This window comes from Chroicocephalus ridibundus, chromosome 22, assembly GCF_963924245.1.
Source record: "Chroicocephalus ridibundus chromosome 22, bChrRid1.1, whole genome shotgun sequence".
NCBI classification, from domain to species: domain Eukaryota; kingdom Metazoa; phylum Chordata; class Aves; order Charadriiformes; family Laridae; genus Chroicocephalus; species Chroicocephalus ridibundus.
The window spans coordinates 1,483,982-1,497,414 of record NC_086305.1 but is presented as its reverse complement, the minus strand read 5'-3'; the positions used below and the strand labels follow the sequence as shown (position 1 = coordinate 1,497,414).

The 13,433-nt window shown below is 47.5% G+C and overlaps 1 protein-coding gene across 16 annotated transcripts in view; it reads left to right on the top strand.

The window, feature by feature from the left end:
- Positions 1-13,433, top strand: part of PTPRS (protein tyrosine phosphatase receptor type S) — a 162,911-nt gene that overhangs the window by 101,667 nt on the left and 47,811 nt on the right. For 8 of the 16 annotated variants that reach the window (XM_063357690.1, XM_063357692.1, XM_063357685.1 and 5 more), the window contains 3 exons: positions 230-340; positions 2,723-2,734; positions 13,113-13,382. In XM_063357690.1, coding sequence (XP_063213760.1) covers positions 230-340; positions 2,723-2,734; positions 13,113-13,382 — 393 coding nt within the window. The remainder of the gene's footprint in view (positions 1-229; positions 341-2,722; positions 2,735-13,112; positions 13,383-13,433) is intronic. The other 8 variants (XM_063357691.1, XM_063357693.1, XM_063357689.1 and 5 more) reach the window with 1 other exon arrangement.

Here is a 13,433-nt window from a genome sequence, read left to right as displayed (position 1 = left end):
TCTTCCTGTTGGGTGTGTGTCCGGCCGTAACCCGGAGCACAGGCATTAGCTGAGACCGGCAGAGGGGGGCTCGGCACTTCCAGAGCTCATGGCCCACGACCCCCAGGGAGTGTCCCAGTGTGTATCAGCCCAAGGGGAGGAGAAAGCAAAACATAGACGCTATTGCTCTCTCTTAAATGCAAAATGGTGATGATGGTGTCTTTGCTGCGGTCTTCTTCTCTCCTCCCAGGTGGCCTGCAGATAGAGAGCAGCGAGGAGACAGACCAGGGGAAGTATGAATGCGTCGCCAGCAACAGCGCCGGAGTGCGCTACTCCTCCCCTGCTAACCTTTACGTGAGAGGTAGGGAGTGCATCGGCTCACAACACTGGCAAATACCTCCCTCCCCATGGCCTTCCTTTGTCCCCAGCTGTTTGATTCGACCCTGTCCCCGAGCGCAGGGGAAGCACTGGTGCTAATCGGTTGGACCCTTACAGTGCGCTGCTGAGCTTGCAGAGGGATCCTGGTGCACCCTGCCTTCCCCACCATCGCTGGTGGTTCCAGCTACCGCGCCAGCGTGGCAGAGCAGCAGTACACGGCTGTGTCACCCACAGTGAAGTCAAGTGTGACCCAAACTAGCGTGCCCGAGAATCTGCCAGCATCGACCTGCAGGGCCCAGGGGAGAATGAACAGCTTTGGCTGCAAAGAGGCCGTAGTCCCCCTTTGTCCCAAAGGATCCCTGCTCTCTGGAACTGGGAAGGTCCCAGTTCTACTGGTGTGGGTGTGAAAGGAGGGGAGGACCCTCTCATCCCCCTCCACTGAGCTCTCTGTCCCCCGGATCTTAGCAGATTGCAACAGGAGGGTGCATTCTCACTTCTCGCCTAAGTCCCAGCTGGTTTTCCCTTTGCCAGCAGTAATTTGTCACTGGTTTCTTGGGCGAACGCTGGCCGTGGGCACAGACTTACAGAAAGCTGGCGACGGCCAGCAGACGTCTCTGCTGCAGTGACGGATTCCTTAACCCATGTAGCATGGGGAGCAGATGACAGGGGGACTGGCTTCTGCCTGATGCCCCCTCGATGTTCTCCCACCCCGTGGGGCAATAGCCTTTCTGCTGTCTTTGTTATCTTGTTTTAATCTCTCTGACCTGTAATATTTTGTGTGTAGCTTTGGTTTAATATCTTTCCACAGCAAAACCCTTTTGGTAATGAGAGAGCAGGGCTGGTCCTTCTGGCTTTTTTTAAAAAAAAAGAAAAATACCATTGGGAGGAAAAAAAAAGAAAAGTTACATCCCAGCAAACTGTTCCCATTTCCATCCCATCGACAGAGGAAGCGCCTCCCACCTACACTCACGTTAATTCTGCAGTCAAATTCAGAGCCATGCTCCTGTGTGCACTCCTTTCTCTCTCTCTTTCTCTCTCTCTCGTGTCTCACGCTCACTAAATCACATGCACATGGAGAGAAGGCTTTTTAATAATTTAATGTTTCCAAGCTAAATTTTTAAATAGCCTTTTGTGGCCAGCTGGAAAATTGCGTTTGAAATTTGCCCTGTCGCCTGGGTCCCAAAATTCTTCTTTTGGGAACGTAAATCTGGATCTGATACTAATTCAGGGCTAAATCCTTCGCAGACAGCTTAGCTGGAATGTTTTGGGTTCTTTTTTTTTTTTTTTTCCCAAAAAAAAACCCCAGGAAAAAAATGTGGGGATTTTTCATTATTGTTTTATTTATAAATTTCCTCTACCTTCCTGGCCACTCGGAGACTACCCGGGAGACAAAGGTTGTAACCGTGGAGTCGCTTGTCTCCGCACCTGGCTCAGAGTCGGCTCCAGGTGGACAGCCCTCTTTCTATCCCGGTTAGGCTGTGTGTACCTGAAGCCTGCCTGAAAAACAAAGCCAGCGTTAGCCGGCCGAGAGAGTGCAGAAAATAGCGTCTAAGCAAGCTCGGCCTGTGGTTTGGGTGTTTTTCATGCTGTTTGATTCCTTGTTTCTTGTGTGTTAATATCGTGGAAAGGTAACAAATTTCTGAAATGGATTTGCTTTGGTGGGAGGGAAAGTTCACGCACATTTTTCTTCCCGTTTTTTGTTTTAAAAGAGTCTTGAACACTCTTGTGTTTCCAATTGACTTGTTTCTCCCATAACATGCTTGTCTCTATAGAACACCTGGGATAGGAGTTGTAAGTTTTAACATTGCAAGGAAATGTTTTGGTTTTGTTTTGCTTTTCTTTTCTTCTTCTAATTATTTCTTTTTCCTTATTCAGTCCCATCGTGGAGTTAGTGGAAGCAGGGCCGGGTGTGGGGGCTGGTGGGAGCACGGGCTGGGGGAGCGGATTTCCAGCTTGGGATCTCCTTCGTATCGGGTCTTCTCTGCCTGGTACGGATTCCGCTCCCCCTTCTCGAAAGAGCAGATGGACTGGAAGACGTGAGAGCTCCTTTCGGGGGTCGGCACCTCTGGCGGGTGCTGATTCTGAACTAGGATTGCTCACAGTCTGCCCTGTACAGAGTTTGGTTGTTCTTAATCAAAAGGTACCTAGCTGGATGGGCGGGGGAAAGCGAGGAAGGCAGGAAAGAGGGTTGTTGCTATCTTCATTTTTTTTCCTTTCTTTTTATTTTGGTTAAGAGAAAAAAAAACAATCAATTTGCAGCTGACAGCCTTGAGAAGGCCTTTTTTTACTCTCTCTGTGTTTCCCCTATTTTTCTCTTCTCCTCATGTCATTGTGTTCTGCATCAAACCCCCTTAACATCCCTCAGAGCTACGAGAAGGTTGGTGTGGTTTTTTTCTTTTTTACTTTCTTTACCCACATTTTTACATTCTTAAGAGAAAAAAATAAAAAAAAAATTATAAAAAAAAAAAAAGAGAAAAGCAAGAAATCTTTAAGATGAGCGAGACCCGCCCGTTCCCGGGTCTCGCAGAGATGAGTTGAGTTGCATTGTGGGCCTCTCTATGCATCCTTTGGTAATGTTGCTGAGTTCTTGCACTTTTTTGTCGTCATGGTTACCTTGCCGTTTGGACATTGGGCCTGATGCATGATAGGAGAATGTAACAATCTTCTTTGCATGCCACTTTTTAAATTAATTATGAATTATTTTTTCTATATATAAATATGTATAGTTTTGGTTTTTTGGTTCTTTTTTACAGTTCTGGTTTATTTGAAGTGGATTTACTCCTTTATTTTCTAAATCTTCTGTTCTGTTGGATTTTTTGCTTTCTCTTGGTTTCCTATTTCTGTTTTGATTGGTTATGCTGTGCTGTAGTTTATTCCAAACGCATTGTGAGAAGCCAGTGTTCCTGCCCACCCGGTGGTAACTGAACTCCTCAATCCCTCCAGGAGGAAAGGAGTCACACAGCTCTAACGCCTGTCCGTGGAAGCCCTGCTATTTGGGACAAGCCTTTGTTTTGGGGGGAGGGAGGGATCTGGGAAGTGGAAAAGATGGTAAGAAGCCAGGGTGTCATGCCAAAAGTTAGAGCAGACCCTGGGTCACGTTATTAATTACATATTTCTTGGAGGTGCGGCTATTGTTCCACATCCTGCACACAAAGAAAAACCCTGATCCCCGCTTGGAAGGGCTTCCCCAGCGAAACAGAACTCGCTCACCAGTAACTGGCCATTCCCCTCCAGTAAGACACTGCGTACGGGAGCTAATCTGCTGTCAGCCCGGGACGAGTAGAGGCAGAAAGCTTCCCGCTGCGGCACTGGATCACACGCAGTTGCCTTTCCTTTAGCGCCCACCTGTGCGCGGGGAGCCCCATCCCCAGCAGCGCCTCGTCCCACGGGCAGAGCGGGGCAGGTTCCCTTGTAGGAGGGCGATGCCTCGTCCTTGCGGTGTCGGAAGCGAAGGGCAGCCAGCCAGACCCTCCTGCAGAAGGGCAGCTGCGTCTCAGGCTCTGCCTCTCCCCATTTACCCTCTTCCGTCCCAGTTGTTGAACCGTTACTGCCTGGCTACAGGCACCTTGAAAACCAGCCAGGTCCAGAGAAGGTAGAGCCCTCCTTTCGAAAGGAGCGTGGGAAGAGAAATTCAGCAGCGGTAGACGTTAAGAGAAGCTGCTGGGACACATCTGGCAGCTGCATCTCTATTGTAAACGGCAACAAGAAATCTGAAAAGTTACAATCTAGCTGAAAATGCCTCTTTTCCCGCTTCTCATCTCCCTGTTTATCCCCATTAAGCTTCTGTTGCCTCCCATGTGTGCATCCTGAGCGGGTGAGCCACATGGGATAGTAAACAGGTGGGTTTTTTGCCGTGTGTTAGTCGTACCATTGGTGCTTGGTGCTTTTGCCCTTTGCAGAACCGAATGCCCGTCCTTGCCCTGTTTATGCATTGCCCTCTGCCCATCAGTCCTCACTTCTCAATAATCTACCAAAGGAGTGGCTTTCCTAGTGTACAGGTATTAAAGCTGTGTGATTTTTGAGAAATCCAGTGCAGTATTGACACAGTATCTGTCTCTCTCTTTCTCTATCTCTCGCTTTCTCTCTGTCTGTCTTTCTCTTTTTCTTAAAATGCTGAGATTTCAGTGCTCGGACCCTCAGTGCTGGTATTCTCCCCTCCCCTCCCCTCTCCCCTTAGATACAAGGGTACCACTCCGAAATGCTGCTCTGTTGATAATGTCTTTCTGAAGCGGCCAGCTGTGGCTCTTCTCACTTTGATGCCAACAATAGCCAAAAGACGTCCCCCAGCCCCGATGCTCTATTTAAAGAAAAAGGAAAAAAAAAAAAAAGGACAGAAAAAAGGCTTGTTCTATTTAAAAAGAGCAAGAGAGAAGGAATAGTATTTGAAATGAGGTATTCCCATCCCACCTCCCTCCTGCCTAGGACTAAAAGGTGATAATCACTACTAATTACAGGATTTTCCTTCATGAATAGGAGTTTGAGTTTCAGGATTTAGGTGCAATTAAAAAGGGATTTATACACCATTTTTTTATTTGTTTATTTTATCTTCTACGTAGTATTTCTAACATGTCCAAACTGCACTGCTGCTGCTGCTAGAATCTCTTGTGATCTGAGAAGGTTTTAAGATTAAATTCATCCTTAAGAGCCAATAAAAATACTAATAAGATCAACAATAATAAACTAAAGCTAAATTGGATATAGTCATGATAGGCTGGAATGACACTTGGCGAGGAAATAGAGACTTGATACCTGGCTAAAAGAGCTCATGTGGTTATGGGCATGGTCTAGAATTATTCGTTAAGGGTTTGCCTTGTGTATTATTACAGATCAGATCATGCCATGGTCCAAAATAATGAAGAGTCTCCTAACGGGGAATTTCCAAGGTCAAAATGCAGAAGCATCTGTATGAAGACCCACAAAAGCAGATCAGAATTAGGTGAGAGGAATTGTGCCACCAGCCGAGCGTGTATGAAGGTTTCTAGTCGAAGCCGATTGTCCAGATTTCACCTGCAGTCGGTGGAAAGAAAGAGGCAGTTCCAGCGGGCAAGTCAGCACACCTAAAGATGGGGGTGCTGATTTTTAGGGAGCTACGCGGCTCCCCTGGCTTTCAGAAGTCACACTGGGTGCTTCTCTGTATCCCTAGGGACAGAAATACTATAAAACTGCTGGCCCATCCGTCCAGGAAAGGACAGATCGAAGTCCCGTGTGTCGGGAGGTTGTCTCGGTGGTGGTGTTTGAGAGCTGCCTGCCTCTCCCTGCGCAGCGAAAGGGACTCGCTTCGCGCAGGAGGGGCTGCTCTGAGAGCCGGGCCCTTCTCATGGCTAATGACAACGCGAATGTCTACCTATGGCACCCATGCCGAGAGCTGCGTGGCCTTTCAGCTAGCATGGAAGGGAAATTGCATTTTTGGCCTTTTTTGTGAGGCTTTGAATCTCGCCCAAAAGGGCTGAGATGCTTACTCCACTGTGGTGGATAAACCAGGTTGAATTACTCGTGCCCGAGTGTAGTTTTCTCCAAGCATCAGAGAGTCAACACATGCAGGGTCCAGGCTTTGCCCCAGAGAGGACATCTGTCTGCTTGTCCAGGATCTGTGGCCACAACTGGTTTGCTCCCTTGAAACGGAGCGCTTTGTAGCTCTCCTCTTAATTTTGAAAGCTTCAGACTTCCACCCCGATTGCTCTGTTTTGATCCGAATAGCCAGCTGCTTGGCTCAAGATGGAGCACTGTGTGAGGACCGAGTGTCTCTGTGTGCTCTCCCGAATTACAAAGGGGAAGGAAGAACGAACAATGCACCGTGTGGGTTGTGCTTTAGCAACCTCCGAGGATGCAGAACTGCTGCTGTTGGTACAGGACAAATTGTCATGGTTGAATTTACCAGAATTAAAAATTTTCCCCTATTTCACACAGTGGTGCCCTGTCAGGACTTACAAAAGGCAGCAGTTGTGGTGCTGCAGGGATAATCCGTTTTCCCCTCCGCTCAAGCTTCTTGTTGCTCTGCTCTTTTCACGCACAGGGAGTTTTAAATGGTTCAGCAGCCATTTGAAACGGCACAGAGCACTCGCTGTGCCGGCTTAGGCCTTGCTCTTCTGCCGCCGGAGCCAAGCACGGTGCTTCGTCACCCAGAGTCAGGCTCTGCAGCCCAGGTCCTGCTGAGAACACCGCCGGTATTTTTCAAGGCTCTCTGGAAAACCTCAACTCATTGAGAGACCAAAGATGAAAACAGGCCAGGGCTAAACACATAATAGCAAAGCTAGTTGAAATCAATTAAAATAAAAACCATAGAAAATGCAGAAATTTTGTACCTAGGACCTCAGGAAATAAAACTTCAAAATATATTAAAATGTAACTAATTTAACGAATAATTTGGCCCGTCGTCTGCTCCTGGGTTAAGTTTGGCTCATGTGTAATTCGACCATTAAACCAGAGCCTGTCCCTCGGTAACAAGGGGAACGGTTGCTAAGCTTTTCGCTCTCAATACCGTTTAGAGGTTAGAAGGAAATAATTTCACTTGCGCTGTAGATTTAACAAATAGCCACGAGGTCAAAACAATCGTTGATATTTTAAAATGTAGGAATTTTAATACCTTTTTAGACCAGCATTGATAAATTTTTTTAATGGAAAAGGAGGGAGGCAGAACCGCTGCCGTACGGCTGCGCCTGTGGTGCCATTTGCCGGGCGCTGGAGTTCAGGGAGGGAGAGCTCGGTGACAATTTTTAAGCGTGAACGTTGGCACTTCATGGGTGGGGGAGCGCCCTCTCCGTGTTTGGGGTGTCCTCAGCTCTGAAATTCTAGTTCAAAACCAAACCAAAGCAAACAAACAACTTTGCTGTGTTTCTGCAGAAGGATTTCTCAAGGGTATCAGGAAATGGAAATGGATACAAAAAGCCACTCCCAAAAAAAAAAAAAACCAAAACAAAAAATCAAAACTCTCTCTATATGTATATATATGTATATCTCTCTATAGAGGGCACTTTGCAGGAACACTGTGCTGTACTGATCTCAAAATCTCTGCCTGCCTGTGTCTCTTACACCTTTTGCATCGCTGTTCTCTTTGTTTTAGGGGAAAAAATTAGATTACACCTTGTCAAATTAAAATAACAAAAATAAAACCATAAAGCCTGTGTTTAATGTTACAGAGCTGCTTGAAAAACAATTGGGTTCAGATTATTCCGTATTCAATCCTGTAAAAAGCAACAGAAAAAAAAATACTTACAAAAGACCAGAGGTGTTCAGCCAGCCTGTCACTCAAGTAATGTGTTTTTTTAAGTGGAAAAGTAACAATGATTGGGAAGGTAATGGATTTCCTCCAGACCAAATCCAAGCCTTGGTCTCATTCTTTATTTATCTACCTATTTACTTATTTATTTTTATTTACCGTGAAGGAAATTAGGAAGGAGATGGGTGTGAGGAGGGAAGTATCTCGTCCTCTGGAGGGACGGAGGTCGGAAATCCAAACCCGCACAGCGTCTCGCCCCAGCGGAATGAACTCGCAATTGGAATGGGAGAGGGAGGAGGCAGAGGCGGCTGCACGGACAGCACAGGGGCAGGGACGGACCACCTTTTGGGAGGGGAGGACAGGTGTAATCTAAGCTTCACTAATAATGTAGAGGCTGCACATTATTTTGGCACCCTTTCCCCTACCCCCTCCTCATTTTGGAGCAAGACGGAATGACTCCTGTCTCACCAAAATGGCCAATAATGTCCGCCTTCTCACCTCATTTGGAGCAGCAGCTTGCTGAGTGTCAAAATGTTTAATACCATTTGGTTTTGTTTGGTGCTTTCAACCAGTCACTTCACTTTCTTTTGTTCCCTTTTTCAATTAATTTCTTCTTTAAGATATAAAATATGTTTCTCTTTTAGTTGTTTTAATGTGAATCGGGGTTTGAAGTGACGGGTTCTTGTCTAGTACGTTCTCCTTTCCCCACCTCGCTGCTCCTCCAACGTTTTTTTCCCTGAGCTAATCTGGAAGGGGCTTAAAAGTGGAACCGGTGGGTCTCCTCGGCACAGACTGGTTGGTTGGTCCTCAGATTTCTCTCACTAGCAGCGTCCTGGGAATGCATTTTAAGGATGGATTCTGGTGTTGCAAAAGTCAACCCTGGATCTCCCAGTGTCTCTTCCGATCAGGTCTGTAAATCTGTCCCTTTCCAAAACATCTCTCACCTTGTGGACCCCAGCTCTTTTTTTAACTGAGCGGTGGTGGTGGTGGTGGTGGGGAACCTTAGCGATGTTGATTGGTACCTTCTCGTTGGAAAGAATAATGCACCAAAAATGCCACTCACAGAACACAAACTGGGTTGACCTCTCATCAACAAAACCGATTGGCTTTACAAGGGTGGGAAAAGTTATGGATCTGTTCCATTTCTAGCGAGAGTGATGTTAAGCAGAATTTGCCCGTATGAAATACTTATCCAGCAGACAAACAGACTCATAACTAACTGCATTTAAGAAATCTTTCTGTGCCTCACAAATGGCTTCTCTGCATTGAAGTAATTTGCCTTGCATCACAAATGTCCAGCTCCAGTTCTAAAATCTGGTTCTGTCAGTAACGAGCTGTATCCTTGTTTGAAAAAAGCTCCTGAGAGTTTTTTGGCCATTGAAAACGTGTGTTTGTGTGTGCCTGCTTGTGTGTGTATATCGGGAGATGTTGCACATGCACATGGAGCATGCACATATGTGTATGCATGCAAGGTTGGCTTCGTAAAACAGGTCTGGCAAAGCTGTCATGGAAACCAAACATCCCTGAAACTCAGGGAAGGTGCTCTTGAAACCAGAAATTGGTAAAAGCATTAGATAAGTGTCTATAAAGTAGAGCCCTGACTGCCCCATCCCAACTTTTCCTTTCCAGGGAGGGCAGTTCTTTTCTTTCTGGTCCTTTGAACGTGTTCGATAGCAAAATGGAAGGAGTCTCTTCACCGCCTTTTTCTACATGTAAAATTTCGCTCTTTCAGCTGCTGTGTGTGAAACCCAGCTGGACCCAGAGCTGAAATTGTTCTTGATTCGATCTCTAGCTGCACTTCAAGCTTTCTTCCCACCACCGCTCTCCTCCTCCTAGGCCCTGACCTAAACGCTGACCCAGAGATTCTTGATTGACAAATCTCATGTCAACGGCCAAATCAGAGTGGCAGAGCAATTAAAATAAGCAGCAGCGATGATGGTTCTTGGTATCCAGAGACGAGCCCTATAAGTATTGTTCCAGTAAATGCGGCTGTCGCAGCCCTGAGCCGTTGCAGGGATGTATCTAGGGATTCTCTGAGGTCTCCAGCATTTAATGTTGGAGTTGTTTTCACATCCTGGACTGGTGTGTGGATGTCTGTATATTTGTGCACACGCAGGAGTGCGTAGCTTTTTTTAAACCAGGATGCACAACAGAAGTGCTACTGCCTGTTTTGGTCTTGCCTTCGCCTGCCGCTAACCCTGCTCCAAATTCTCCCTTTTCGCAGAGTGCGCGTTGTTTCGGGCTGGCATCCAGATGTGCTGGTTGCTTCCCCTTAGTTAAGTGTGACACGTGCCGTTAAAACAGCCAAAAAGTGGTGCTGCTGGGCGTAGCTGACCTAAGTCCCTGGGTGCTGCGAGGAGGGCGAGGGAATTGCTTCGGGGTTGTTCGCGAGCGTGCTCCGCACGGCGCCGGCTCCATGGCCCCGAGCTTGTGTTTTGTGAGTGGATCTCTCCCGTCCCTGCCCAAAACTACGCAGACAGCAGCAGTCTCTTCCCTTCAGACTCCGATTCTCAGCACTCCACCATACATCAAATGATGCTTTTCAGTTATTCAGTTCTGGTTTGTTCTTTTTTTTCTTTTTTTTTTTCTTTTTTTTTTCTTTCTCTTTAATTCGGTTTTATTTCTTTGTGATTAGCCTCGGTTTGAATTAATTGTCTTGTTCTGTTTCCATGACAACTCAGTGTTTGCATCCCACCTGCTGTTGTTTGTTGCTGTTGATGCTGTTTGCTGACCGGATCTTGTCCGGCGTATGTCTCCCCATTTCTCCTCACCTCTTCCCACCTTGCCTCCCCTCTCCAGAAGGTTACATATCAGCCCCTCCTCAAAAGAGTCATCCCCCCCCCCAGGATCTGTCTGCATGTTGGACCCCACTTGTTTCTTTTCAAGTTCTCTCCATCTTGTCTCAGATTGTGACCGGTGTGGTCTTCACATGGCTCCATTTTCTGAAATGCGGTACCTCCTGAAGCAGACAGTGGAAAGAAGGATGGAGTAGGCAACAGGGACGTACCCTCGTGTCTAGGGCTAGAAGTCTTCCATAGCGGTGTGGCAGGAGGGAGCAAGGAGCATGTTGCCTGCTCTCTTGAGTCCGTGCCGGTGCCCGAGGTTGTGCAGATACCGTGGTACTCTCCTTACACCTTTCCCTAAGCAGAAAGGCACCTTCTAGTCTTAGTGCCCAGGTGAGTTTACGGTCTCTCCCTCCACACTCCTCTCTTTTCCCCAGCTGCATTGGAGGCGAGGGCATGCTATCCATTCTCTCCGCAAATCCGTGCATGCAGGAATTCTCCTCTGACATCTCTGAGCTCCTAATGCCACAAATCTGGAAGTCTTGTCTTCCTTGCCTCTCAGTGCTGGTCCCTGGGTACTGTAACCGTGCAGGAAAGGATCCGATAGCACAATGGGAAGAGCGCACCTTTCTATGAAGACATCTCCTTGTCAGCTTGCAGGAGGAGGCAGAGGCTAGATTTGGCTTTTGTTCAACAAAGCCCCACTAAATGGAAAACAGCCAGTACCTCTCCTGGCAGCGCCCTTCCCCTCTGAAAAGATCCGTAATGTTGAGCGGCAGCCAGGGAAGCAGGCTGAAGATAAAATACTAGAAGAACCCAAGACATGGGTTCCGAGGGACATCCGAAGGCACTAGGGCTTGGGAAGAGTGATGGCAGGCTGAGCTCTGATGTCTTGTGCATTGCTTTTGCATGGATGCAGTCGCCACTGAGTTTGTAGAGGGGTTGTTCAGAGAGGTTGCCTGGGAGCAGCACGGCAGGGACAGATATTCCTCAGGCCCCCAGCACTCCTAACTCTCCTGCCCCCTCGCTCGCCCCGCCTGACGGGAGGTTACTGCATGGCTGTCTCTGAAGCTGGAGGAATCTGCGCTCCTTTTCTCCTCGGGCTGCTGCCGTGCCTGCACCTTCTCGGGCTCTGTACCCTTTTGTCTGTGCCCGCGGGTGGGACCCTGCCCTCAGCTCCCTCCCTAGGGCCCCTCTGATCCACTTACGTTCCTCCTTCATCCGTTCTCCTGCTTTCACCCCTAAGGAAGAGCACCCGCCTCGACCAGCCAGCCCAGTTAGTTCAGAAAATGGAGCCAAGGAAACCGCACCCTCCCCTTTGCGTCCATGTTCTTACTGTGTAAGGTCTGGAAGCTGCATCCACCTCTCTGCTAAGGAGATGCACAGAACATGTCACTGTTTTCTCAACGTTAAAGTTTCATTACCTTGTTTTTCTTATTAATTCTATTCTATTTATTATTCCGCCAGGGCTGAGATGTGACAATGTGAGCCACCACATTGGGTCACATCAGCTAGAAAAAGTATGCAGCATTAAAGTGGGTTTCCCCCTCCCCTCCCTCTCTCTCTCTCTCTTTTCTCCCTTCCCCTCCTTGTTCTCCTTCTCCTTGTCTTCCTTTCTGTCTCTGTCGCTCTCTTTCTATTCAGTATCCATGTGGGCATTTGCTAGCCGCCCATAGATTATATTTCTCTGCATTTTCCTCTCTCTTTCTCTTTCTCTCTTTTTCTCTCTCTTTTTTACCTATTTTGCATGATGTTTGTGACTCTGAGAGCTGCATCTATCGATGGAACCGTGTCAGATCTTAAAGAGGCTTCGTTAGGGTTTCTATACCCGAAAACCACAAAAATTTCATTAGAGTTTCTCATCTTTTCCACTCTTTCTCGCTCCAGGGGGACTGCCTTCCCCTGGACGGTTCTCACACGCAGACACCAACTAAATTCTGTCCCGCTCCGGGGACTCCCTCTCCTTCCTTTCTTATATTTTTGCCTCTTTACTTTTCAAGTGGTGTCTCTCTGGCCTTTGGGGATGTGATACTTCTCTCTTTATTGAATTCTCTGGGTCCAACAGGCAAAATCCTGAGAAGTGCCCATCTATCCCTGCCTTCTCCTCGCCACCACCCCACCTCTGTGGCATCCCTGGGGCACGGAGTGGCCGGTGGGAGAGGGCCCCTCTCCGGAGACGGAGGAGGCACCTGGACCATTTCAGGCCGGGGTGGTGGAGGGGCCGTTCCTTTTGCTGTTGGGAGAAGGTCATTTGGGAGTGGGACTCCACTGGAAAAGGGGAGGAGCAGGTTTCCCGGGGCGCGGAGCGGGGAGCTGGGGGCCCCAGCGGCTGTGGAGGAGATTTTTCGACGCTCGCCATGCCAGCTCTTGCCAGTAAAGATGAGAAATTGCTAATAAATTTTTGTGTATTTATCTGTGCTGTGATGGGTCTAATCTTGATCAATGGAACCCTGTTGCTATGAAATATCGCTTTTATGTCTATATTCTATATATTGTTTGTGAAGTAAAAATTTATTTGAAATTTAATTTTTTTGGTTTTTAGTTTTTGATTTTTTAATTTATTTGTTTTTTGTTTTGTTTTTAATGAAGGAAGAAAATAAATGATGACAACCCCCATCTGTATTTAAATTATCTTTTGCTCTTTTTTCTTTTTCTCCCTTCTTTTTCTTTTCTTTCTTTCTTTCTTTCTTTTTTGTTTTGTTTTGGTTTGGTTTTTTGTTTTGTTTTTTTGTTACCTCTGTGCGTCTCGTCCACAGTTCGCCGTGTGGCCCCTCGCTTCTCCATCTTACCCGTCAGCCATGAAATCATGCCCGGTGGCAACGTCAACATCACCTGCGTGGCCGTGGGTTCGCCCATGCCATACGTCAAGTGGATGCAGGGAGCAGAGGACCTGACGCCTGAAGATGACATGCCTGTGGGCCGCAATGTCTTGGAGCTCACGGATGTCAAGGACTCAGCCAACTACACGTGTGTGGCCATGTCCAGTCTGGGAGTCATAGAAGCCGTTGCTCAGATCACGGTGAAATGTAAGAGAGTGTGAGCACGCCTGCGTGAGCGAGTGCGTGGGTTCCCCGGCT